The sequence below is a fragment of the Aquila chrysaetos genome, chromosome 23 (genome assembly GCF_900496995.4).
Source record: "Aquila chrysaetos chrysaetos chromosome 23, bAquChr1.4, whole genome shotgun sequence".
NCBI classification, from domain to species: Eukaryota; Metazoa; Chordata; class Aves; order Accipitriformes; family Accipitridae; genus Aquila; species Aquila chrysaetos.
The window spans coordinates 15,503,603-15,529,492 of NC_044026.1; the positions used below are offsets into that span (position 1 = coordinate 15,503,603).

At 36.5% G+C, this 25,890-nt stretch overlaps 1 protein-coding gene across 8 annotated transcripts; it reads right to left on the reverse strand.

Annotated features, from left to right (window-relative positions):
- Positions 1-1,047: 1,047 nt before the first annotated feature.
- Positions 1,048-25,664, reverse strand: PNPLA4 (patatin like phospholipase domain containing 4). Of its 8 annotated transcripts, none has more exons than XM_041119522.1 (10): positions 25,503-25,664; positions 24,399-24,496; positions 23,934-24,246; positions 23,091-23,217; positions 17,174-17,358; positions 13,388-13,482; positions 13,072-13,207; positions 9,610-9,675; positions 3,869-4,021; positions 1,048-1,892 (listed from the first exon to the last, which is right to left on the reverse strand). In XM_041119522.1, exons 3-10 carry the CDS (start codon positions 24,162-24,164, stop codon positions 1,761-1,763), a joined length of 1,125 nt encoding a protein of 374 aa, XP_040975456.1. In that variant the 5' UTR covers positions 24,165-24,246; positions 24,399-24,496; positions 25,503-25,664; the 3' UTR covers positions 1,048-1,760. The 8 variants fall into 8 exon arrangements, with proteins under 8 accessions (XP_040975456.1, XP_029854988.1, XP_029854992.1 ...); XM_029999128.2 differs by lacking the exon at positions 25,503-25,664 and adding an exon at positions 25,368-25,496 and having other exon boundaries at positions 24,399-24,486; XM_029999132.2 differs by lacking the exon at positions 24,399-24,496.
- Positions 25,665-25,890: the final 226 nt, after the last annotated feature.

Consider the following 25,890-nt stretch of genomic DNA (forward strand, 5'->3'; position numbering starts at 1 on the left):
CGTTTAATAACCTTCTCCTTTAAAAGCAGCTCTTAAAAAATTGCATTCAGATAAACACGCTTTGTACAGGCTCACTAAATATATGCGGCACCATTATTGCTCAGAAAGGTAACCGATTAGAAGATGGACGCCCTTTCTGAAAGCTGGTGAGTAGCTCCAAACCCCCAGAACACTAAGCGAAACAGAGCTGTTTCAAGTTTCCACCAGAATGCCAAAACAGGCATTACCATCGAATCAGAGACTTAGGCCATAGCAGATGAGTGTGAAAGAAGAGAATTTCTTAGTAGCATTATCTACTATTTCTATTCATGCTGAAAGTTATCCTCTGTATAAATGAGTATGGAAGTGAGCCAGGCACAGGTGCCTTGGTAGCACAAAGGTAACTTATTTCAGTTTTACATGCAAAAATGCTGTCCTACAGATCTGGAAATCATGCACACTATCCTGTTTTCACTGTATACAGAACCTCATAAATCTAGAAAGAGTTCGTGTTCTAAAATGAAAGTAAGGTGCTTTATATCAGCAGTTTGTTGGGTTTTTTTTCCTTTCATTATCAAAAACAGTAACAAAAAAATTAAATCCCTGCCACAGAAACCCTGATCTGATGCAATCTACGTACGAATATAAATCTGCTGAAGAGGCTTTCAAACAGCTACAACAGATTTTTTTTTAATCTTATTTCTCACCTCCACAGATTTTCTGTTGTTTTGGGTGAATTCTATAATTTCATACATGTTTAATTACATCTCCCCCCCCCCTTTTTTTTTTTAAGTATTAAGGAATCAACTTTAAAAAACACACTTAAACAAACACTGTTTGCTTTTAAATAAACAGTTGTGGATTTTAGCACTTAGGCATTAAGACTGAAAATCCTGAACTTGCACTTAAGGTAGTCAGCACAACGTGAATGGTAAAATAACAAGATACATGAGTCTGAGTTCATTATCTGCTGACTCACTTCAACTTCTCTCCAACAGACTGTTTTTTTGCAGATATTTAGCTTGTTATAGCATTCCAAGAAATTTATAAATGAGCTCTTGACAGAAGTTTCAAGAAAATACATTTATTCCATTTTAGCAGAGGAAGAAAACATAATAAATATAACAATTTCTTACACCCTTCTTTACAAGATATTTTTACATTGAAACATCACACTTCTGGTACAAATTTCAACTAGTATTTCAAATTTTAAGAGACTGCATTCACTAAAAAGGCAAGAACTTTTAATGTTAAAAATACATATATCAAAGAGTGCAAATGTTTTACTTCTTGTGGCTAGTGCTAAGTGTTCAAGTCCTTTAGAACACTGCAATATACGTATTAGATCAGCAATACTGCATACATCCAATTAGCACACACAACTATTACATTAAGTGAACAATACAGATTGTAATTTTTCATGGTACAACGTTGATTTCTCTCTCAAATAACACTGAAAAAGACTTTTCCAAGTTTCTGTAACTATGACAACACAAGCTTTTTACAAATCCCACACTCAAGTCTTCAGCTGAAGCAAAACGGGTCTAAGCTTGAACCTCCTCAAACCAAGACAACTACCAGGCAAGTACAATTCCTATTGTGACATGTTTATACAGGTCTTTGGAGTGCAACTGGTAACTTTCTCGGCAGAAGCAGATGCAATTCCATTGGGATTTTTAGTTTCATAAACAGGAATTGGGACAGCAATCCCTGAGATTCTGTAGGATGTCTGTAGCTATGTTTTGACAGCTATCAGGTTTTGTTAATTTTCTACGTACCATCTATTCAAACCAGTTTTCTTTCAGTAAAAAACGTACAGCATCATCAAATCCATTTTGGTACAACAATTCCATTTTCTCCTGGTTTGGTGGGAACAAAGCTTGATTAAGTCTTACTAGGTTGGCCAGAGACAGCTGCAACAGAGCGAGAAGCTATAAATTAGTTTATTAAAGCAACTTATCTAGACTTGACTGTGCTGCTATCTGTTCTGTCACCCGTTTCATGTAGCATATGTAAATAAAAAAGACCAGCATGGCTATGTCTATACCAGTAAATTAATCATGTCCAGGTACAAGCGTCAAGACAAACTGGCACAAACTAATATACACTATCAAACTCACAGCCTCCAAGACAGATTGTCTGCCTGTAAAACTTCCCAAAGTTTCTGAAGCATTTTAACTTTGGAAACATTCCCAGAACTGCCTGGCAGTGTTGGTAGTTGGCACATGCTAAAGTTGTGCAAGGAAATATTTTGACAGCTTACTAGTGCAAACAACCACATTCTTGGGAACATTCCCAGGCAATGTTTAACATGTGAGTATAAATGTAGTTTGTATTATCAACAAATTAAGAACTACTCAGCATCTCAAGTAGTCACTTTGATGGTGTAAAAAGACTTCAGAACTTTGTTCTTGAACACAGACATTATTAAATTGTTTACAACAAAATTAAAAATATAATTAGATTTAATAATGTTCTGAACACTTCATTTATATGATTAATTTAATACTTTAGCCACATACTTTATTACGCACAATTTTGCAAAACAACATCAAAATCATCTTCGTTATTGGAAGTAAGCAATTATTCAAAGTCTGACACTAATAAATGGAGGAAGTTCAAAGAGACAGAAAACTGTTCACATTCCAGTACAGATAAAGGAAGATATTCAACTCCTCATTTTATGCAGATTACAGTATTGCTGAAAAAAATTTATTCTTAGTGCATGGTTTTACAGCTCTAAAAGCTAAAGGTGCTTCAAACAGAATAGTTTAAAACGTTGCCTGAGATTCTGCACAAGTCTGCACTTGCAAAACCCTAGAACCAGTGTACCTCTGCAATTAATTTTCTATCTCTAAACTTATCTAATCACCAGCTTATTTTTCCTCCTCTAGATGCACTAGATACTAGATACAAATCATAACCAAGAAATATACAGTAAGCAATTACATATATTTTCAATGTATGTGAAATCAATAATCTCATACTTTATGATCATTTACCAAGTACTACCATGCTTAAAATCTCTGTGAAACATTACAAAGATTCAGAAATTTGGTCCAATTTAGGATGACATTACATAACACTGACTTTATTCAAATTAAGAAAACTTATTAAGAACTGTCTAAAAGAAACTAAAAAAAAAAAGTACCAATTATTGTTAATCTTTATTTTTTGTTTCTAATGTAATTTCTTGACAGCTAGGTCTACTGCTATTCAATGTTTTCTTTCATGATGTCAAAGGAAGCAATATTGTGGTTAAAGCTTGTGAGACAAAGCTTGCAAAGACAGCAATGTCAATGGTGAAAAGGTGGCCATAAAAAACAGTCTTAGCCTATATTTCAATACACAGAAATGTTTCTGTAACATCTAACAAAATAACTTCTGGAATAGTGTTGTGGTCACAAATGTTCCTGAGCTCTCTTGAGCAATGAGGTGACAAGTCATTGTATATAATTTCAAATGTACGATTTAAACTTTTATTTTAAATTCAGTTAGAGCAGCTGATTTCAACAAGTGTGAAGGTATGTTCTAGAGTCTCCATCTCCTGAGGTATTCTACAGAAGTCTTAATATTTTTTTTTCTATAAACACTCTGCCTAGCCAGACAGCTAATACTTAAAGCAAGCTTAATTATTTCCCTTTAATAGCCTGTGATAATTTGCTCAATTTTGTACTAGATCAATGCTTTTCAACCTTTCTTCTTTATTCTACATTTTCCTTCCCTTGTGTTTAAGAAAAAGTTTACCCTCCATTTTCAAAATAGAAAATGCCAAAACGTTACTTAAGTTGATATATAAGCACAAAATAGACACTTAAAAATAAGCATAACCTTAACTGCACAACTACCTGTTCTTCTTCTGAAGTTATTTAATAAACAAGCAACTCACCATTATATCTTGTTTTGCAAATTTAACATAAAGATCCACACGTCCTTTATCTTGTGGACAGATATCTAATCGACCACTGAAAGGAGAAATCGTCACAGTTCTTCCAACAGGCAAGATAGGAAGGCCATTGGTAAGGCCACCATCAACCCACTTCTGTTGGCAAATAGAAATATTTTCAAAATAACCTTAGTATAATATGATCATAACTGAACACTTCATCCTTCCTGTCCCTGCCTCCTGCACCCCACCCTCATGAAAACTTACAAGTTTCCTTCTCAGAATACCAGGAATAAGCTTGAGTATGAGGCATAAAAATCAAGGAACTGACAATGTATACACAGAGTGTTTAATCAATGAGCATTTGACATAATGTGTAAATATGTGCATAATATATTTATCAAGCTACTGGTAAGGCTTGTTAGTTAATCTAATAATAAAATGCCCCATACAGAATTTTTCTCAACACATACATGAAAAGATAAGATTGTTAATATTACATGTGAACCGTATCAGACAACGTATACTCCTCTAAAACATTACTCTAATTCAAACTAGGAGCTGGACAATCTGTATGTGCAGGTAAACTGGCTGCACATGCTAAACCAAAGATGACTCCTCTCTTCTTCTTCCAGAGCCTCTTGTCTTACATATACAACACAAGACAGCAATAGCTGGGAAGTGGAGGGTAAAGGCGGGAAGGAGCTGAACAATGATGGCACATAGGAGGGAGCAGATATTAAGTCTGCCACAGGAGTTGAATACAGGAAAGAACGAGAAAGAAAAAACAAAAGCAACTAATTAATTTCTTGCAAAGCCCCACATATTTCTTGGTTCTAAAGGCAGGCTAGGAGCACAGGACTGATCTTCACAGGGACCACAGCCATATTCTATTCCAGTATAAGCAAGGACAGCTGTGACATCTCTTGCCAATATATTTTACACATTCATATTTCTTTCTGTGCTTACATGCATAACCCAAAACTCAACATCAGTCTGTTGGCTAGATGCATTCACTGACATTGTACATGAGGTCTGGTGATCAGATGCACCTCACCAAACTGTACACATCTACAGTCTATTAGTTATTCTACACTTCCTTTATGGTCAAGGGAGTGAAAACACTTCTAGCACATGATTCACCTTATCCTAAAGTAGGTATTTATATTTGAATTGCACTTTCTTCTCCACTAATTATAAAGGAAACATATTAACTATGTAAGATGTAGACTACTGTAGACACTTAAAGCTAGGCAAGTTGAAATGCTGTAAGAAATAATATTGTAAGATTCACCTCAGTGCTTCTCAAGGGTTTGACCTCCCCAAACGTAAACTGAATACTCCAGGATATCATCTTCAAGTTTCATTAACAATAAAAACAAATGGCAAATTGTACTAGTACTTCTCACCACTAATCAGGCAGAAGACTGCTTTTCTGCTGTAGGTGACACTATATGTGACCATTATGAAATGGCAAAATAATGCAAGTTTTCCTACAAAATTCCTGAAAACACCACAGGAATTTAGTCACAAAAGTAAAAAAAAAAATCTCCCACAAAAAGTATACTATTGGGAAGTTGTTTGTGACAGCTAAATTAAACTTGTCTTCAAACTTTTGGCAAGGCACTAGCTGTCAGTGTAGTGACTGCTATACAGGAAGCATTATCTCAGGTTACAGTGTTTGCTCTTCAGAAGCCCCTGAGATTCTCTGAGGTCTGTCACTTTGTTGTGTAGATCCCTCTGAGCTGTTCATGCAACCAGAAGACTTTGTTGTCACTTGCCCCTCCTTCCACTGTCAACTCCCATATTTGGCAATACGTGGATTTACTCTTTTACACATGGATATATAGCAAGCACCATTCTTTTTTGTGGGGGTGGTGTGTGTGTGCTTTGTCCTCCCATCCCGCCCTCTTCTGCACTCTCTCAGATGAATTTTATGCTCCTGAGTTTAAAATACAAGCTACAAATATTCACATTCAATAGTTTCTATGGCCCTTCTCACCCTATTATTTCATAATATGCTTTAGAGCTTGACTCTTGACATTAGCTGATGTCAGTACCCACAATCCACCACTGAAGTCCTTCACTTTCCACAAAAATCATATTCATCAATACTTAGGATTGAGATTGTTTTGCCTTAGAAAAGGAGGCCAAAAAAAAAAAAAAATTCCAAAACCATTTAAAGCTATCTTTCAGATTTCTCAGACTCCCTTACACCATTGCTGTGATAACTCTGAGTAAAGCTGCAACATATGTTAACATTTCTAACACCAAGGCTTTTTTGTGTGTGTCTATAAATAGTGATTTATTATTGATTTATATGCAATGTTCCTTGGAGTGGCTTTTTGTTGTAATTCCTACAGTGAAAAGAACAGTAGAGTCCCTGTCTAAGCCACTTCAAAGACACCATAACAGATGACATTATTAATGTCTTTCACAAGTCTAGCTTAGTACTTTTACCACCTAAAAGTTCTCCCACTTTTAAAAATTCTGATTATTTAGGTTTTTCCCCTCTCCTCTTATGTAACTTCCATATTTATTTGAAAATCAAAACATTTACCAAGGCAAGGGCAATAATTTTTATTAAGCACTATCTTTTGTAGATTCCGTTATTCCTGGCCAACTTGGCCTCTGCCATTTTATTTTCTTTCAAGCATTTGGGAGCAACTGCTTCTCAGTCAAAAATATTTTAGCTCCACAGTCCCTCATGTTACATAGTTAAAATAAAACATTTATATGCTGCAAATAAAAGTATGTAATGTCCCAGCTTCTTGTAATTCCACTAACCAATTCTTGAAAAATGCTTCTTAGCTGATGAGGCAAATTCCTGGTAACTTCTGAATTAGTTTCTCTTTTGTAAGTACAGTGCAAAGACAGAGAAAGTTCTGAAATAACATGCAATGAAAACCAAACTAGACAATGAAATTGACGATGTGGGTTGGACCTAACAGAATCTACCCATTTACCAGTACATGGTTTTTACAAACCTGTTCTGTAAGAACTATAGTGACACAAACTACAGCCTCATCATCAGATACAGTCAACTCAATCATTTGCAGATCTTTATCTGGCTTAAACATTAACCTTGCCAGAGATTCAGAGGACACCAAACCAACTCGAAGAAAGATAATTTCACATGGAGTAAGTTTGCCCTAATGTTACTGGAAGCTTAGTCCAAGGGCACCTTAAATCCCCAACCCAGGTAATAAGATAGCCCAATCTGGTTAAGGCCATTAACAGACTATAAATTCTCAGATGTTATCTTACAGTCCCTTTTCCTTCAGATTATTTTTAGGCTCATCAAACCAGAAGAAAACATACTATGAACAGATTGATGTTATGTCTATGCTACCAAGCAATTTAGCTTACACACCCCAAAAGTCTGGCCTCCAAGCATGCACACTACAGGTATGTTAGCTAATCCCAGTGTGAGCCAAATGCTTCCCAAAAAGCATTCTTCCTAAAAAGAAAACTACAGTGCAATACTCCCATCAGGTTACCCTAGGGTTCACTCTCTATAGGCAGTATGGACAAGCTAGCAACAGGTTTGACTATGTTCTGATACTATTCCAGCAAAAGTGCACCGTACTCTCTTGTATATTGTGCATCATGTACCTCAATACTGAAATACATTCTAAAAACACTCCCAGATGACCTGGTGATATGTATGCAGGTGACATATGTAACCCAGATAAGATACAGATCAACTGTTCTGAAGCACAGATAAGGCACTCTGGCTAGCAGGGACTAAGCTTGATTCCATGCTGCCATGGACCATATGGCCGAAGGAATTTACTCCCTGAAACTAGTGTAAATGCAGACAGACAGAACATTGGACTGTTATAGTAAAGCTTTCAAGAAACTTGGAATATGATGCTAATATGATAGATGGCCTCGCAGAGCCAAATCAATATCCAATCCATCTTACTGACTTCAGTGCTTACCACGTCTGGATCATGAGGTTACATGCTGTGTATCTGGCTCTACGCTACATACTTTAGGGCCCCTATCACCCACTCATATACCTCATTATATCCTCATTACCTGCTATTCCAAACCAAGGAAATACTATTGAAAGAGAGATCCTAAGGTTTTTTGCTCTCACCCTGCTCTAAGTGTTTTGGACTAAAGAATGGCAGTCACGTGCATTTACAGGCAACAGTTTTCTTAAAAATGAATAAATAAATAAATAAAATCACCAAACCACAAATGCACAGTTTTACAAAGTATGAAAAAAGTCAGTGCAGACATGCAGAACTAATCATTCCAACAAATAACAATAAATGAAAGCAACCTCACTCCCAGAAACTGCCTTTTCTGAATCTCACTTAAGGAGAGTAGCAAGAAGCCTTAGGAATGACAACAAGCTTTCAAGTAACAGAAGAACCAGTGTCTGTGAAACATTCATTGATTTCATTTTTGAATGCAAAAAATAAAGTTAGGTAGGAGAACTATCCACTAGGAAGAGACTGCAGGTGTTTCAGTAAATACTACAATATCTATGCAAATCATAATAGCAGTGTTCATGCAGTAAAATGGATTTTAAATAAGTTTTGGACAAAACTCTGAGCCAACTTTTCAATTTCTTAATTGAAACAACAAAGAAATTTAACAACAACACTTCCTTCCCTTTAAGTAATGGCAGAATGAACCTAAAACATCCATGTATGTCCTTTGAACTGCACAAGCAACATGTAAAGACTCCAATCAACAAAATTTCCAGACCCGGGGAAGCTGCAAGCAGTCTCCATTTAACTCAATCAGTCAGGCAATACTGATTTAAACCCTTCAAACATTTTAGCTGATACGTATTGCAGTGTACATAATTCTAAAGCTGATAAGCTTTCTGATGTAACGAACTCCAATTCCCTCTTGCTAGACACAAACGCACATGGTTTTGTGGGGGTTTTTTGGCAGGGTGGCTGTGAGAATTATAGATGTTCTAAAGGTATCATTTGGATCCCTATGAAGAAATAAAGGAAAAAGTATCACATAGTATTTCTCAGAAAGAAAGAAAGAAAGGGTATTTTCATGCTTCTAGTAATTACAAACAGACTAAACAGTCAAAATTATTCTTAAAATGTTAATGTATTTATGTTACTAAAAACAATAGTTTGAAGCTAAACCAAGTACAGGCAACTGCGAAAAAGTTTTCTTATAGTAGTGTACACCTCTGAAAACTTCATAGCTGTGTGCTACAAGGGGGAAAAAAAAGTTTGTTCTTTAATGCTTGTCCAGAGGCAAGAGCTTTGAAGGTACCTGGTAAGCATGTAATTCTGTACAGAACTTGAGAACAACACATATGTAAACACATACGTGTACTCCAGCAGTGTCCAATTTGCCAAGACCTCCCTTATCACTCCTTCCATTAAACAGAAAAGCAGAATGGTGGACCTTTAAGTTGTAAAAACCATTTTAGACTTGGTAACACAGCTTGTCGTGAGAAGTATCTTTACTAAGAGAAGCTTCTTCTCATGGTAACTGTTAGACATTATGTTCAGGAAACGGCTTCATGCTACAGAGATCATTTCAGTCTCAGCAGCCACAATTTTTGAAACAACACACAAACAAACTCATGTCATCTTTCAAGGTGTTAATCTACAGTATCAACAGAAACACTAATTATGCTACAAAATATAGTACTGCAGTTGCCTTCCCTTAAGATCACATAAGTACATCATAAATTAAGAATGCTCTTACACACACAAAAAAAATGTTGGTAGTTAAACTTAATGAAAAATTACCTCTCCTTTATATTCCACTGGCTTAATTCCTGCATATACTGGTACAAAACTACTTGCTAGCAGGACCTAGAGAAAAGAAAGCAGAAAGAATAAAGAACAAAACTGAAAAAAGGCAACAAAGTAGTTCTGCACCAATAAATATTTTCATACATATTTATCTATATTAAATAATACAGCAGTAATCAGTCAATATTAGTTTTACATAAAACCACTGTCATCTCAAAATGTCTTGTTGTGGTATGTCAAAATGTGATTAAAACTACTCAATAGCATTTGGTTTTTTAAGACTTGACAGTGACAACTCTCAAAACAAAACACCACAAATTAACTCATTTATTAATGTGATTCAAAAGAGTATGAACTTAGTCTTACACAATGTGAAGTAAATCTATGATTTTGCAGAAACTAAATATGCATATGCTGAAAAAAATGCAATATAGAGTATTGTCAAAAAAGCTGACCCTATCATTCTGCTGGCATATTTATATTAGTGTTTACTCTTCTAATAAATCAGATTTTCTAAGAATTCAAAGTTTCCAAAATACGATAAACAGCCTGAAAATTCACATATGCATATCTTTATCAGTATTGATAATACTTGAATGTATTAAATGCAAAGTAACAAATTACTACTTGCCCTATTGTAAACCTACATTGCTGTCTACAGCAGTTCTCAGTTTTTACTTTTTTTTAGACCAGGACACCTCTTCCGTTACATACAGATGTGCACACACACATACCTTTCTATCCACTCATAGCACTATCTATGAGAGTGTGTGTGTATTTACATACCTATGTATCCACCCATACATACATATACATGCAATCAGTATACAGCATTTCAAAGAGAAGGGGTAGATGTGTGGATAAGGTATAATATGTCAGAAATTTTCACGTAGCTAGATGTGGTGAATACACATGCATGTGCTTGAATGGCGGCATAAGAGAGAAATCTGCGGAACGGAAGCAGGTTACAGACTGGAGTATATACTATGTGAAAGATGATCAGGTGCAAAAAAAACCAAACCCCACAATCCATGGGGAGTATGGAAGAAAATGCCTGAGGGTATTTTGGTGGAATTGCATTTATTTTTACAACAAATTAAGCTACTTTCAGTATTAAACACCTCTCCTCCCCTAACAAGTTTTAATTAAGACTATACGAAGTCTTTAACTTTCAGTTCGAGAACCCTTTTCTTGCCTATTTCTCTTCCCAGTGATCTAGAGCACCAGAGCTTTGTCTGAGCTCAGATAAAAAGGCTTTCTCCTCTTATTTTCCAAATGTGAAATTGTAGCTATTTCTCTACCAGACAGGCCTTTCCCTCACAAAAGCATAAGATAAGGTCCCCCTTGAAACCACTCCTCTCCAGATTTTCAAAAGTGACATCCCACAGGGTTCCCAAGTTCCCAACATGGGCTTCTTCCCCTGCTCAACCCCCTTTCTACTCTCTCGTTCAACTCCATCTCAGTAACTTTGCCCCTTCTGAACTAAAAGAAATGGGGACAAAAGGTTTAGTGAAGGAAAAGAGTCAAAACCAGGTGACCCCGGCAAAGCATGAATTCTTTTCAAGACTGAAAAAAGCAGTTCGCCTTCCTTATAAAGTCACTTAGATCTCAAAAGCAAGGCGAGAACAGACAAATTGAAAGTGTTAGTTTCCCTACTACTAATAGACCAGCGTGGACTCCTATTCACTGCTCCCACCTTTCCAAACCAAATACAACAGTGCTTGGTGCCCTGCTCCCTCACAAACATACAAATCATGCCTCTCTTCCGCCTCACCTCCAGTTTAAGAACTGCAAGTCTAGGAACGCTGGTATGTGATGATTGTCTTCACATACGTAAAGACAATTTCAAAAGAGGAAGATTATTGACTGCCTTTCCACGTCCACTGGGAATAGCAAAAGAAAATAAAAGCTTAAAATTGTAGCAACATCTATTCAGTTTAACCATTATGAAAAACTTTGGAACCATAAGGCTTGTTAAGCATTGAAACCAACTGCATATGGAAGTTGAAAGATTTCTGGCACAGGGCACAGGAGTTTTGTTATTAAACACTGTTTGCCCAGCAGTATCTTCATCCATGCCTTGGGTATAGCAGATTGTGTCTAGGCATAATACAATTATATAACCTAACAAGCTCTATCCTCCATACTACTGGGGCAGCCACCAACATTCAGACTGTTGTATAAATGATACATGCATAGAGGAAGGATGCACAAAAACATGTATTACGAGATGCACTGGAAGAACAGACAATATGAATATGTTCCAATGAGCAATTATTTGGAATTTCATTACTATTATTCCAACCCATTCTACTGCTAGTATATGGAACAAAAGAATAGAACAGAAATGGTTAAGACAATGAAAGAACTTTTGAAATACTAATAAAACGTATGTATTTCCAAGGTCATCTTGACACTTCTAATCATCTTCAGGTTAGAAGATTTCACTGCAAAAAACCATAAACCTACGGAATAATAATCTCCATGCTTGTCACTGCTGGCTACTATGGCTAGAAATAACAGTGCATAATTTGAGATAATCATGCAAAGATAATTATGCAAAAAGTTTAAGTCCTACAAATTTTGAGAACCAATTGACCGTGTAGAATATAACAGCATCAAGATTTTTAAAAATGATACTTTAAAGGCAAACTTCCAATGCATACTTTGAGATTTTTGCCAACAAGTGTGATTTTTTTTCTTTAAGTGTTAATTATAAAGAAGCTCTTATTTACTCTAAGCATCCACAAGGACAGGGAAAGAAGGAATTCCTTCTTATTCTATTTCCTCCTTTATTCTGTTTTATCTTATGATGTCCTCCACTAGATATAATCAACTACTAGAAAGAACATTTGCTTTACATGCATCTGAATTCCTCCTACCATTTCATATCAGCTTATGTATACAATCCTGATTCAAATTTAAAAAGTGGCATTCAAAAGAAGAGATGGGCAGTAAGATATGCTTTCCGGTGACAGTTAAAATGCAGTTTATATATGGTACTTAACAATACATTATACCTATTCCCCACAAGGACCTGTATAAAGTGTTGGATTTAATTTAACTTCCTTTATTTTCTGATGAAATATAATATAAATGGTATCAGTGAAGTAGGTGATGCAAAAAGACTCAGCGAATTGTTACAAAATTTGGAGATCCTCTATTTTATTCTTATCTACCATAACCATTAGTTACCCTGTCACTTTTTAAACACACTCTGCGTATAGTACTTTAAAAACAGATGAAGGAAACACACACAAAATAAGTTTTAGCAAAATTTGTGAAACTGTAGGATCAAATTCTGCTTCCATCGTTTAAGTTGTGGTTGTAGCACCACTGATAGTGTAAGTGATTACTTGAGTAAAACAGTGATTTGTTGTACAGCTAATAACATACTCCTAAGCCTTGAAGAAACTCAAGTATTTTTATTTAAGCAGCAATATTCAATTTCATTACCTTAATGAGGTCCTCCCTGGAGGCAAAATTTGAAACCAAGTGATTTTCCCCACTTTTGGTGTTAGTGACTGAGACATAGAGCCGGTTCTCAGCTATCTCATGAGCATTAGAAGGAAGAATAGACTCTATGCCTTCCCTAGAATAAAGAAAATGCTAAACATTATTCACCATCATTATTTAAAAACCTTGCAAATATGCTGGGGGCGAAAGAAAGAGTGCTGAGTGCCCCACAGTATAGAAAAAATATGCACATTCTCCATTTTCTTTCAGAGCGCTTCACACAAAAATGATCTTACAGATGCATTAAGATAGGTACCTAAGTGTTTTCATAAAATCATAACCAGGCGTTACAGCACCAAAGTCCAATTTTCTAACTTCCTCTGCAAATCCATAGGCAAACTGCTTACATTTCTGGAAATTAAAAATATATACCATTAAAGATGTTTCAGTTATGGGAAGTATGTTCAACTGTGGTATCTAAAACATACTAGTGGCTAAAGCTTTAATCAAGAGAGTTATAAGATCAGACTGAAATATTTTCCCATATGTGCTTGGTTTGTAACAAGATATGCATAATAAAATGTTGATCCTTTTATAAGAACTAATCTGTAAGAAAATGAGATCCTTAATAAGAAAAAATAAAAATTAATAATAATAAAAAACCCTCACAAGAATACCACTTTAACAATCAAGGAAAGTTAAAGGCTATTTTTCTATATATTACCACTGCTAAATAATCAGTCCTCTGAATCACGCCATTACAAGAACAATCATTTGTATTTCAAGTGTAATGCCACCTTCTATTTTAAAGACTACTTCAGTACGAAAACCAGACACAAGTACCTTAAGATGCCTATAAGCACTAAAAAAAACTACAATTATTATAATTTCTTCTCACTAATGCAAAAACCATGCTACTAACAAATACACATATTTAATGAATACAATACTATGGAAGTATAAGTATTTAATGAAGGGAATAGTACGATGGACGACATAGGAAGACAAGACACTGCAGAAAACCAGGCAACAGATTCCACTGCACAGGGAACCTCTTTTACGCAAGCTGAAATACCTAGTGTTAATGACTGCAGGAAAATAGCTTGAAGGGTGAGCCATAAGAACTCTGAAAAGAGAGTAAAGGAATTGGTAGCATTTATTTTTTATCAAAAAGATTCTGAAACAATGAATTATTATTCTGAATGCTTAAGACTCACTATTAAGTCTTCATATTCCTTTTTTTATCCTTTCATGCAGACTTCTCTAACAATTTTAGGGACTTGGGGAAAAAAATACATGCAATCTTATGCAACTTTCTGAAATTGGTACTCAATAAATATATTATACCCATATTCACCTATATAACCACATGTTTACAGAGTAAAAGATCTGTCTATAAATAGTTTGGGGTTCCTGGCTTATTAGCTTCCTGCATGAAGAACAAATATGTTGCTAGTAACGAAATACATGATTGATGTGACTGGGGAAAGAAAAAACCTACATAAAAAAGAGAAGAAAATGTGTCCTACTGAGGAAGAGGGTACAGGATTTAAACCCTACATAGAAGCACCTCAGGACTACTACCTTTATAATGATGATGCTTTAATAAAGTGACGAGGAGCTAAGAGTAACAGGGAGCTGGATGAATCCAAACCTAGGTGAATGACAGAAAACTACTTTCAATATTACAAGTACTAAGAATAGACCATACCTAGACTCTCAATTCTTGCTGCCAAAAGGGACAACTTCTTACAGCTATGAATTGTTTATAATTTTAGTGCTAGAAGCTTTAAACACTACATCTAAATTTTAAATAGTGACTGAGAACATGTTTAGAAATTGTAACTGCTTGTATTGAGTTAAGCAAACTTGGTATCAAACGTGATCAAGGTACTTTTGAAATAAACAGGTACTTTTCTATAAGTCTATAAGCTTCCCTAGAATTCTCAAGTCCCATGCTTTTTCAACAGTGACAAAAATCCAAGATATGACAGAAAAACATTTGCAAACTGTCATATTAGAACAGCAACAGTCAAAACAAGAAATCCTCAACGTTACATTCTCTCAAGGTAAGGAAAGGTTGTATTAATTCTTTGAGACTAGGGGGTGGAAAAAGTCCTAATTATAGCTTGTCTAATACAGCCATCTCTGGGGAGAGGGGGGAAAAAAAGAAAAAAATAATTAATGGATGTTAAGAGTTATATTTGTGGATATAAAATATTTCAAGTTAGGAATGTAATAAAGGTAGTAATATAATTATCCTGATACGAAAAGTTAATTCTATTCAGTACATAACACTGCCTTTACTTAAATTCCATGAGAATTAGGAAGAATTATTCCCCTCCCAAAATAGCTCTCAATTTTCCATGTAAACAATACAACAGAATGACTAAAAAATATATTAAAAAAAATTTAAAGGACTAAAAAGTTCATGAAACGTTCTTCAGTTTGTATTAACATGACACACTTTCAAGAAAAAAATCCATCAGACTCAATGTAATATAGGCTTAGTTTCCACAAACAAAAAATAAAACCTGTTCTAATGTTTTTACTTTGAAAGATTTTTGGAAGTTGCACTAGGCTGGGAACAAACGCCCACACCCAGAGCCTACAATAAGCAGAAAAATTTCCTTGGGCTAAGAAAGGTTAGCTGCTGTGCTCACCACAGAGGTCTAGTGGAAGGTGTCCCTGCCCGTGGCAGTGGGGTTGGAACTAGATGATCTTTAAGGTCTGTTCCAACCCAAACCATGATTCTATGATTAAAGTCAGAGGTATGCAGGCAAACCTGAAACTGAACTACTAGTCAGAGGCTACAGAAAAGGACTAACACCTGAACAGAATACAAGTAAGGTTGTCTTCATAACAGCGTGGAACTTGCCTAATACCAAATCATATAAAGAATGCACCTGGCAGGACAGGGGGAGGGTGGAAAGAAGCCAGGGAAGAAGTTACTGCTGAAAGCAACAGAAGTATAGCTAACTCTGCAAGTTAAGTTCATATTCCAGCAGAAACAAACAAACAGAAAGATCAGTGGCAAAGTGTGGTATTGGCTGGAACTGTTATCTGAATCAAATGCAGTGAAAGTTGTAATAAGCAAGGCTCGGAGAAAGTTACCTGATGTTCACTGGTCTGAAACCTAAGTGTACTTACAACAAAAATCTAACAGCCTTTTTTTTGTCCCACATAGTAATGCTGTTTATTATAACTCAGTATATTAAAGTAAAATTAACATTTTGGCAAGGCCTAGTCTTCTACATATATTAAGGCAAAGTCACTACAGGCACTTCAGGAGGGCAAAGCAGCCTTAACCTATGGGGAAAAACAAACAAAAACCAAAGAACAGCTAATGCTCTCCCACAGAAGCTGTAAGAGGGTAGTCATTGAACATAACTTTGCTGTCTCTACATGACACCATATTCATGTTGAGAAAAGAGTGGCATCTCTGGAGGAAAAAAAAAACCACACACACGTATGCAGCATGTCAGAACAGAATACTGTGCGGGTTAATCCTCCCTGGCACACAGTGGGGCTACTGCTGTTAAGTCGTGAGCTTTACTCAGTCTAAAGGAGGTGCACAATCCACTTCTGGCACTGTCTAATAAAGCACAGACAGCAAGGAAAAAATTTGAGCTAGTGTGTGGTGTTCTTTGACTTTATGAACATACATTCCATCTACCATTTTCACCTCCTTTCACAAAGGATGAAAGGATGGCGCTATGCATTTGCTTAACAAGGCCTACCTCTAGCCAAGAAAACAATGATTAACTTCGTAACAGTGATTTAAGTGCATATACATTTCGGTATATTAAACTATATCTGGTTACACACAACTCAACATTCATGCACATGAAATTTATATAGCTTAAAATATGAAGTTCATATGACAGATTTTTGTCATAAAGAAACACTTGCTTCATAAACATTTTGCCCATGAGTCACATGTGTTGTTAATGAAAACATATACACAAGTCCTGTTCCTTTACAAGAGGCAAGAAGAAAAACAAAAACCAAAATATTTTTAAAAACTTAATGGTAGATGATTATATAAAAAAATATCCTTTGAAAATGATCATGTCCTATACCTACGAGTTTATTAATTTACCTCCATATTTTCTGGTACCGCTAATAAGACAGTGGCAGCCAATGATCCCGCAGAAGCTCCCGCAAAAGCTTTCACAACTTTCAGTAACTTCTTACCATGCCTGTAAAAAGCAGCTGCTGCCCCCAAGTGGTAAATACCCAGAAAACCACAAGCTGCAAATGACAGATTGATGTGTTTCATTTTTGCTGTGGAGATAAAGTTTCACAGTCAGAAAAAGGATCAGTTAATTTTATTTTATAATATAGATCTATTTTTTTGACACAGAACATATAATATACTATATCTACATAACAAAAAGCAGTTTATTTAAGAACAGTAAAAACTTTTGATTACCAAATACATCAGAGAAGTAGCAGTTAGTTTAGCATCTCCAAAATTGAAAACAAGTCTAAAATACACACAAGTCTAAAATAGCACAAAACCCTTTTTCAATCAAGAAATATATATATCTATCTATATACACTGTAACTGCACATTTTCATCTAATTTGTCAAAGAAATACAAAATAAAAGTAGCTACTCAAACTTGATAAAATAATGCTGTTGGAGAGCAAACACTGTTAGCCACCTAGAGTAAAAAATTAATTCTAAAACTGCTGGCTACTGTGTCATCATACTCTCCTTACATACACACAGCCTTGAACCTAATATAATTCTCTAAGAAAGCAATTTTTTTCCTTCACCTTTGGAACTCATTTGCTTACTAGTATTATTAGTAATCATTAACAGACAAATACTTATTTAAAGTAATTTCTTTTTCTTTTCTAAATAACACACAACATATTGTTGCTACTATTAAAATAAGGAATAAAAAAAAAAAAGTAAAATACAAAGCACTAAATGTATGAAAACACACACACTCAGGGTGTGAAGGATAAAATTTAAAACTAACAAAAAAACCAGGAAGCGTAAATTCAGATCCGTTAGGGGTGGTTTATTAAAAAAATAAAATGTAAGGCTGTATATTTATTAGGTCTTCTGTTTCTGCAGATAATTACAATTATGAGAGCAAGATATTCCACAGATTATATTGTATAGATATACAAGATACTGTACAGATTATCTTAGTACTGAATTAAAAATAAACTCCTAGTATATTTGGGTATGTCTCAATATGAATGGGACTAAAAAAAAAAAACGGCACACGCAGGAATATACTTGATTTTTCTGGTTTGTAGTGAGATAGCTGATGAGATCTTTGTTTTAGAAATAATCTACAGACACTGTGGTATCAGTTCTGATGAAGAGAGGCAAACATGTACAGCAACAGGTTTTGGGTTAAGTTGCCTCTTCAGCTTGGGAATGGGAAAAGCAGGAAAGAAGAGGATAAGAAACAGCTTTCAAAACCACTAGATAAGAAAACATGCTAAACTCAGCTGCTTTACCTACAACATGATTAAAGACATACCATGAATGGGTCTAAACAGATTTACTATTTTCCTAAAAAAAAAACCCAACCAACCAACCAAAAAAGAAAAAAACAACCAACAAAAAAAAAACACAACAGAGAAAGCGAGCATCTCATAGATCTCGTAGTGCCAGGCCATACTGCCTAGTGCATCAGTCACTCTGCTAAAACACTACACTATCATAAGGTAATGTATCAACCTGCGCTTCACGCCCTTTACGCTGGAAACACTTGCATAACCACTTGTAAGTAGGAATACCTTGTAACTTATGTCTAACACATTTGTACTGATAGAAATGATTTGAGGTTGGCTCTTGCTGTGACAATGAGAAAGGCATTTGCAGTGAAGCAAATGATAAATCGTGTTACTAATTTTAAAAAGAAAGCATCTTTTACTTAAAAAAAAAAATCACTGTACTGCATAGAAGTTAAAAAAAAATTACTTAAGATTTTACTGGAAAACAACAAACACAAGTCTACTTAAAAAAAATTAAAAAAAATCCTTGAAGTGAGTGGAAGAAAACTAAAACAGACTTTGAAGTTGATGCCATGATGTGCTTCCTTTCAGGCTAGTTAAACTCTCAGGAGTTTAACCAACTGCTGCAGCTGTTTCCATGCCTTCTACAAATTAGGAGCAAAGATGCATTTGTATCACAGGCCACTCGGACAAAAAGGTGAAGTTGCTTAAAGCAACTGCATTATTAATTAGGAAGAAAAGCAAGCATGGAAGAATTAACTCCCATTTTTGTCCAAAAGAGATTTCAGGCTCAAGACACTAATAATGTGAAACATTATATGAAATAAGGACCGTGTTTACGTAGTTGATTGGTCACAAAATAAACAAGCAAAGTAAGAGTTCACAAATCCCAAGAATTATATCTAAGGGACCTATGAAATATAACTAAGAAACACAAGTGTAATATAATAAGGTTATGTAGATAAAACCAAGCATATGTACACTTATGTACATATACATACACATCTTCTAAACCTACAAGGCTCATCTACAAAGCATTCTAAAAGTATCTCTCCCTGCTGGAAAATATTTAGATGTTCACAAATCAAAAAAAGATGAAAACTAAAAAGAGTATCTGAAGCATAGTTACAGCAAGAATTTTTAGATTAAATTTTTTTTAAAAAAGAAAAAAATCCCTTCAACTGTAGAAGACAATCACATTTCATTGTATAAAGAGTTGGCTGGTACACTTTCTCTAAAGCGAGAACAGAAGAGGTTATGTGAACTGAAGAGATGATTTGAATATCAGATCAAAAACTGCTGAAAAGATACTGACTCAAGTCAGATGTCCATGCCTTCTCTTACAAGGCTTCATGAGGAAATCTTATTTTCTTATATAAGCTTTAATCCTATCTAATTATCAATTATTGTGAGGAATCACTGTTCTCTGGAGTGTCTGGATACATGGCATTCAGTCTTTGATGAGAGTTAATTTCTTAACGCTTAGATCCCATAGTTCTCTTCCTCCTCCTTCATTCCCCTACCCATGAGACAGAAAGAGAGATTATTGGATGAGTATTCACATCAGTTTCTTGACTGACAAAAGGATTCAGCGAGAGACGAACATGCAAAAAGAAAAAAGAACACTAAGATTTCAAGTAAAGGAATGTTGTTAAGCAGTGCTGGTAGTCTCCTACACTGTTAAGAGTAGACTAATTTCAAGTCCAAAAAGATGCAATGAATGCAACCAGAAAGCAGTTAAAAAGAAATCTTTTTTTTTTTTTTTTTTTTAAACAGAAGTACTTGATCCACTGGACTTGTATGGCATGCAATACAACACTGTTTTACAGATTCCCCAAGAGAACTTCAAATCAGAAGTAGCCACAGCATGGCTGTGTTATCAAGACACTACATTTTTATTAATTACTATCAGTTCCCAGGTCTACGTTATGTATTTGTCACATATACATGAAATTTAAAAATATACAAATGTTAATTGGCAGATGACGTTCATGTTCAAATAACAGATCCAGTGGTTACATCTAGCTGCATGACTGAGAAATGGGGTTTTGCACATACATGTAACAACCCTACAAGTGGGTAAATAATGAGAAAAAATCATCGAATCATAGAATAATTCAGGCGGTCTCTTGCCCAACCTTCTTCTGCTCAAAACAGGGTCACCTATCAGATCAAATTGGGTTGCTCGGGACTTTTTCCAGCTGTTAACGTAAAAATCATGTAATGTTTAGCTCCTACACGATAGCTAGTATCTGTTGCCGGGTGAAACGAGGAGGTCTTCTTTCTTTTGTTCAGAATATTAAAATCAGTACAGTATTGCAAATAATCAGCCTTATAGACAAGAAACAACAGAACATTAACATCTCCATTCAGCACTATGCATCTACCTGCTGGGAGGTTCTGTATATGGAATTGAAGCCCTCTTAAAACAGATCTGTAACAAAGCACTTAACCTACAAAAGTGATAGAGATGAATAAGAATCATGGTTCTATAAGGAACTATCTGCTTGACAGATGCAGTTAAGCAATGTTGTTTCACCTTGCAAAGGAATCTTTGATTAAGAGGAAAAGATGAGAAAGCATTCATTAGATGAATGTCCTGTAAAATCAGAAAAGCAAGAAATAGGAAACCAAGATACTCACTTTTATAAGAATATAAACTTTCCCGTTTCTTTTGATTCTTGCAAATATGTCATGGCAACCCGTGATTTGCCAGTTAGAATGGTGTATTTCAGAGACAGTATGATTCAAAAATGTCTTTTGCTTTGATGAACTGGTAGATCACTGCTCTCTTGATCAAAAAGAATAGTAGGGTTATAACAACTCCCAAGAGGACATACAGAGAAATTTAATTATGTCTACAGTATTACTATTCCCTGCCAATTTCTTACACAGTACCAGAAATAGGAGCACAGTCACATCTGGACATAGACCATTTTTTCAGCTGCCTGAGTAAACAGCAGAAATCTTGCTTGGTATGAAACACCTGTTCCACAAGACTTCAGAACAAATATTCTTAGAGGGTTTAACATAAGTTTTGACCATTAAAGATATTATCTATTAACTCGAAGTTATCATATTGGCATGTCTTAAGAAAAAATTTCAATGAACCTTAAAAGATGCACAAGTACATTTCAGCTGGACAGTGCACACGCTGTAGAGATACGACGTAAGTAGGACATAGCAAATGCTTTTGCCACTACTTTCAAAAACGTTGTCATCTTACATGAATGGCAAATCTCAAAACATAAAGATTTTAACTGGCTAAAGGGATAGGTACCCTTCTGTTGTCTACAAGAAAAAACAGAAGCGTTAAGAAAAGATGAGTACAAGAAGAAACTAGAAGGACACTGGGGTTGTTCAATCTCATTATTTTACAGATAATGCAGGAGCATTCAGAAATAAACATAACCCTAAGAGTTCTATTAAAAAAATTCTCGCATCTGCGGAAAAAAAAAAAAAAAAAATTCACTGGTGATGAAAAATTCACTGGGGGGGCATTTCTGTTTACTCAGCAGCATCTCATCCATTTGTAATGCAAACCTACAAGAGAATGTATGTAAGGAGACAAGCCTATACAGCAGAATTATGATACGGTACAAGGTACCATATAGATTTTTTAGGACAGGTACTGTCTTCCTAATTGTCATGCACAAGAAATAGCACAACAGTTTCTCACACTGCTGTTTCCTGAGCAATATAATTATATAAACAGTGTACAATCTCAGTGTCTTAACCAGTCATAGCTACCTCCCTGTCATCCCGTTTGTAAACAGAAGCTGAAAGTGCCCAAAGCAACTGACTAAAAAGCCTTTACAAACAAAAATTAAACATCCATAGAATGCGAATGACCAAGCACCCTGAAGCACAGGAGCCAAAATGTATGATGCATAACAGCACACTTGAGGATTAGTTATTAGCTAGGAATGGCAAAACAAGCAAAGTTATTGAAAGAACTGTTTAGCTAGGTAGCATTGCTAAAATAAAGGTCATAATTGTAACTACTAATTTACCTGAATCAGAAATCATCACTCACACAGGAATGTTTAATTGTTTTCTCACATTTATAACAGAAAAAAAAGTTCACTAGCATCACAGACCATTTGTAGCCTTCAGTGAATACTCAAAAAATTGATTCTCCTAGTCAAAAATAGGCTCACACAAAACAATAACCCATCCAACAGACTGTACTCTACTTAAGAGTCACCACGGTTGCTAGCAAGAAAACAGGAAAACTAAGTTTTGCATCTATCCAGTCACACGGAATAAGCATTGTAAGAGTCTGATGAAGTTGGAAGTACAAAATAATCAGTACACAATCCAATCAGCCAAAGAGATATTTAGGAAAGTTACATGAGTCTTTGCAAACTATAATAATTGTGTATAATCCCCTTAAAATTAAAAAATAAACACATCATATCATACAAAACTTTCAAATTAAGAGTTTAGACCATCTTGACCATTAATACAAGATGTCTAGAGAGGACAGGGAAGGCTGACTTCTTAAGAAGAGGGTGGCAAAAGGTTCAATACCTTCTAATGAATGTTGGCTTCCATCACATACTCCACTGGGACTTTTTCCAGCACCTATTTTAGTTCCCTCTGCACTAGTAGCCATTCTTGTATCTACTACGGATCGTTTATCATTTACCTTGGAAACCTACAATCATACAGTCAAATATTACTATTAAAAAGAGAAACAATAGGCAAATATAAGATGAACATTATTTATCCTTAAACAGATTAGTACTTCTCAATTGCTTAGCCCCCACTAAACTAGTTGAAAACACAATGTTCCACTATTTATACATGCAGCAATTTATATTTTAAAGATTAACATAATTAGACATCTAGAAAAACATTGCCATTTAGAACTGTCAGTGTCCAAGATTAGTCTTAATTTTGTGTCCTTTCCCACTATTTTTATTTATATACACATTTTTTATAATCAAACTCTTATGTTTTTATCCTACCTTACCAATCCAATAAAAATTGACTTTTTTCCCCCCTTTTTTGTGCAATATTGCATTAGTAAAAAGTTTTCCAGAGAACTGTGTTCCTACTCTTCACTAAACAGCTGTCACTCTAACTAATAAGCCTGTCAGTTATCACACAGTATTGTCTGAAGTATAATTTGAAAAAAAATAATGTTCCTCCCCAACTTAGAACTATCAGACACAAAAAGTTCATTTTGAAACACTGGTTCTCCTGCAACTTGTTGCTGCCTGCCCCTTTACCCTGATACACTAAAGGCATCTTCAATTCATAAATAAGGCTGCAAGATGAAAAGCTTAGCTCTGTAGATACTACAAGAAATTCTATTATCACTGTATTGATGCACATCACTTATACCTAGAGCACCACAAAAATACTTACCTGGAATTGAACTCTGTTACATGGCGCTCTTACGGTGCAATTGTTTAGAATTCCAGTCCAGAACTGCTGAGTTTTTGGAAACATGCAACTACACCACCTGCCTTCTTTCAACTGAAGCAACAATATTTGAGCACTACAAAGTCTTTTAGCAGTCCACATTTTCTTAAAAGTGATCTCTGGATCCAGATGATGTGGCAACCAAATTGATACTCTCAGAAGCTGTTTTACCATGGAGTTACAAAGGAAGTATCAATAGATGAGCTTGGACACCATAGAAGTACACAGTAGAAACTCCCTCTCTTCTAAACATAACCTGTTTAAAAACATTAAGTGGGGAAAAAAAAAAAAAAAAAGGAAAAAAAAAAGTGTAGTTGAAAGGTAGTTGCACATCAAGGCCCTGATACTGCAACAAGGCCTTCTTCACAACCCTCTCACTTAAAACCGATGCATTAACAGTTGATTCACTTGCCAATGAAGCAGTTCTAGGCAGAACTTTTGTTCAGCAACTACTCTCTCTCTCGCAAGCCTCCATCTGGCACTGTGTTGTTCACCACTAAAGTAAACTGTTCATTTCAGAAACAGGAAGGACTAAAATTGTTAATAACGTAAAAGAACAAGTGAACAAACTGTCCCTTATAATTAACAACATGAATACACTGTTCCTTCTACCTCAGCTGAAAAACGTGCAAGGAGTGTTCCAGCAACTTCAAACCAATTGTTCACAAAAACAAAGCGCTGATGTCAAGTTCCTAGTCAGAAAAGCTCAAGCATGCTGTCTGGTACAAAGCTTGCCTTGTAATCTTCTATGCTACAAGGATACTGTAGGAGTGACTCTCAAATCAAACGTAAGTCTGGTTTACACCTAGCAAGACTCTGACCGTAAGGAACAACATATGGAAATGCACTTGTTCAGATGAAGAGCAGGTTAGCGCCCTGACTACCAGTGCAAACAAACCCAGTGTGATTCTGTGTAGGCGAGGTCTCAGAGTTATATATTACCAACTTCAGATTTAATCCCAATCAAGCAAGTCGGTTTCAGGTTTTCTGCTTCATCTTGTGTGCCATGAGATGAGGCCTACAATGCAATTTGGTTTTTCTTCCCTCCACTTTCGCTCAGTAAATAACCGATATAAACAAGCAGAAGAGCCGAAAGGACGAGACAGGATGTTTACGCGTAACAAATACAAAAGGCCAAGCGACAACTGAAGCGAACACAACATTAAGAAAAGTCACTGCGCCTTCTAAACTTGTGAACTCCCAGCAGAAGGGCGATTTTTAAGCGGGCCGCGTCCCTCCAGGTTTGAAGCTCGCCCCCCCGACCCCTCCCCGCCGGGCCCTGCCTCAGACCCTCCCGCGGGGTCTAACGCGGCCGACGCGAAGCGGCAGCGGCACCCTGCCCCTCTCGGCGCCCCGGCCGCGGCCGAACGGCCCCACCTCCCTCCTTAACGGCCACGGAGACATCTCCGGCAGGGAGCAGCGGAGGCCGCCGGGCGGCTCGGTGGGTCTGTCCGTCCCGTCCTCCGCCCCGGGGGTCGCGGCGGGTCCCGGGCGGCCCCAGCCCGGCCTCACCCCTGAGGCGCCGGTCGCCCCCCCCCGCCCCGTCCGCGGGGCGCCGTGTCTTCGCGCCGAAGATCGCGAGAGGGGCCGAGTGTGGCGGCGTGCCTGCCTGGCCGGGGCCGGGCCGGGCCGGGCTCCTCCTCTGGCGGCCTCCCGAGGGAGAAGGCCCGCGGGCTGCGTTTCCTCACGCCGTCAGCGGGAGACGGGGGGCGGGAAAATGTCCGCCCACACACACGCACACCCCCAGCACCGCCTTGTGCCCACCCCGGCCACTGTGTAGGGGCTTCTTGTTGCTGAAGGGGTGACCTCAGGGCGGCAATAAAGTTGATTATTTTGTGTGTGTGTGTGTGTGTGCTTTCATAAGGTGAGTCCCCTCAGCCTTCTGGCAGAGGAGCACCGC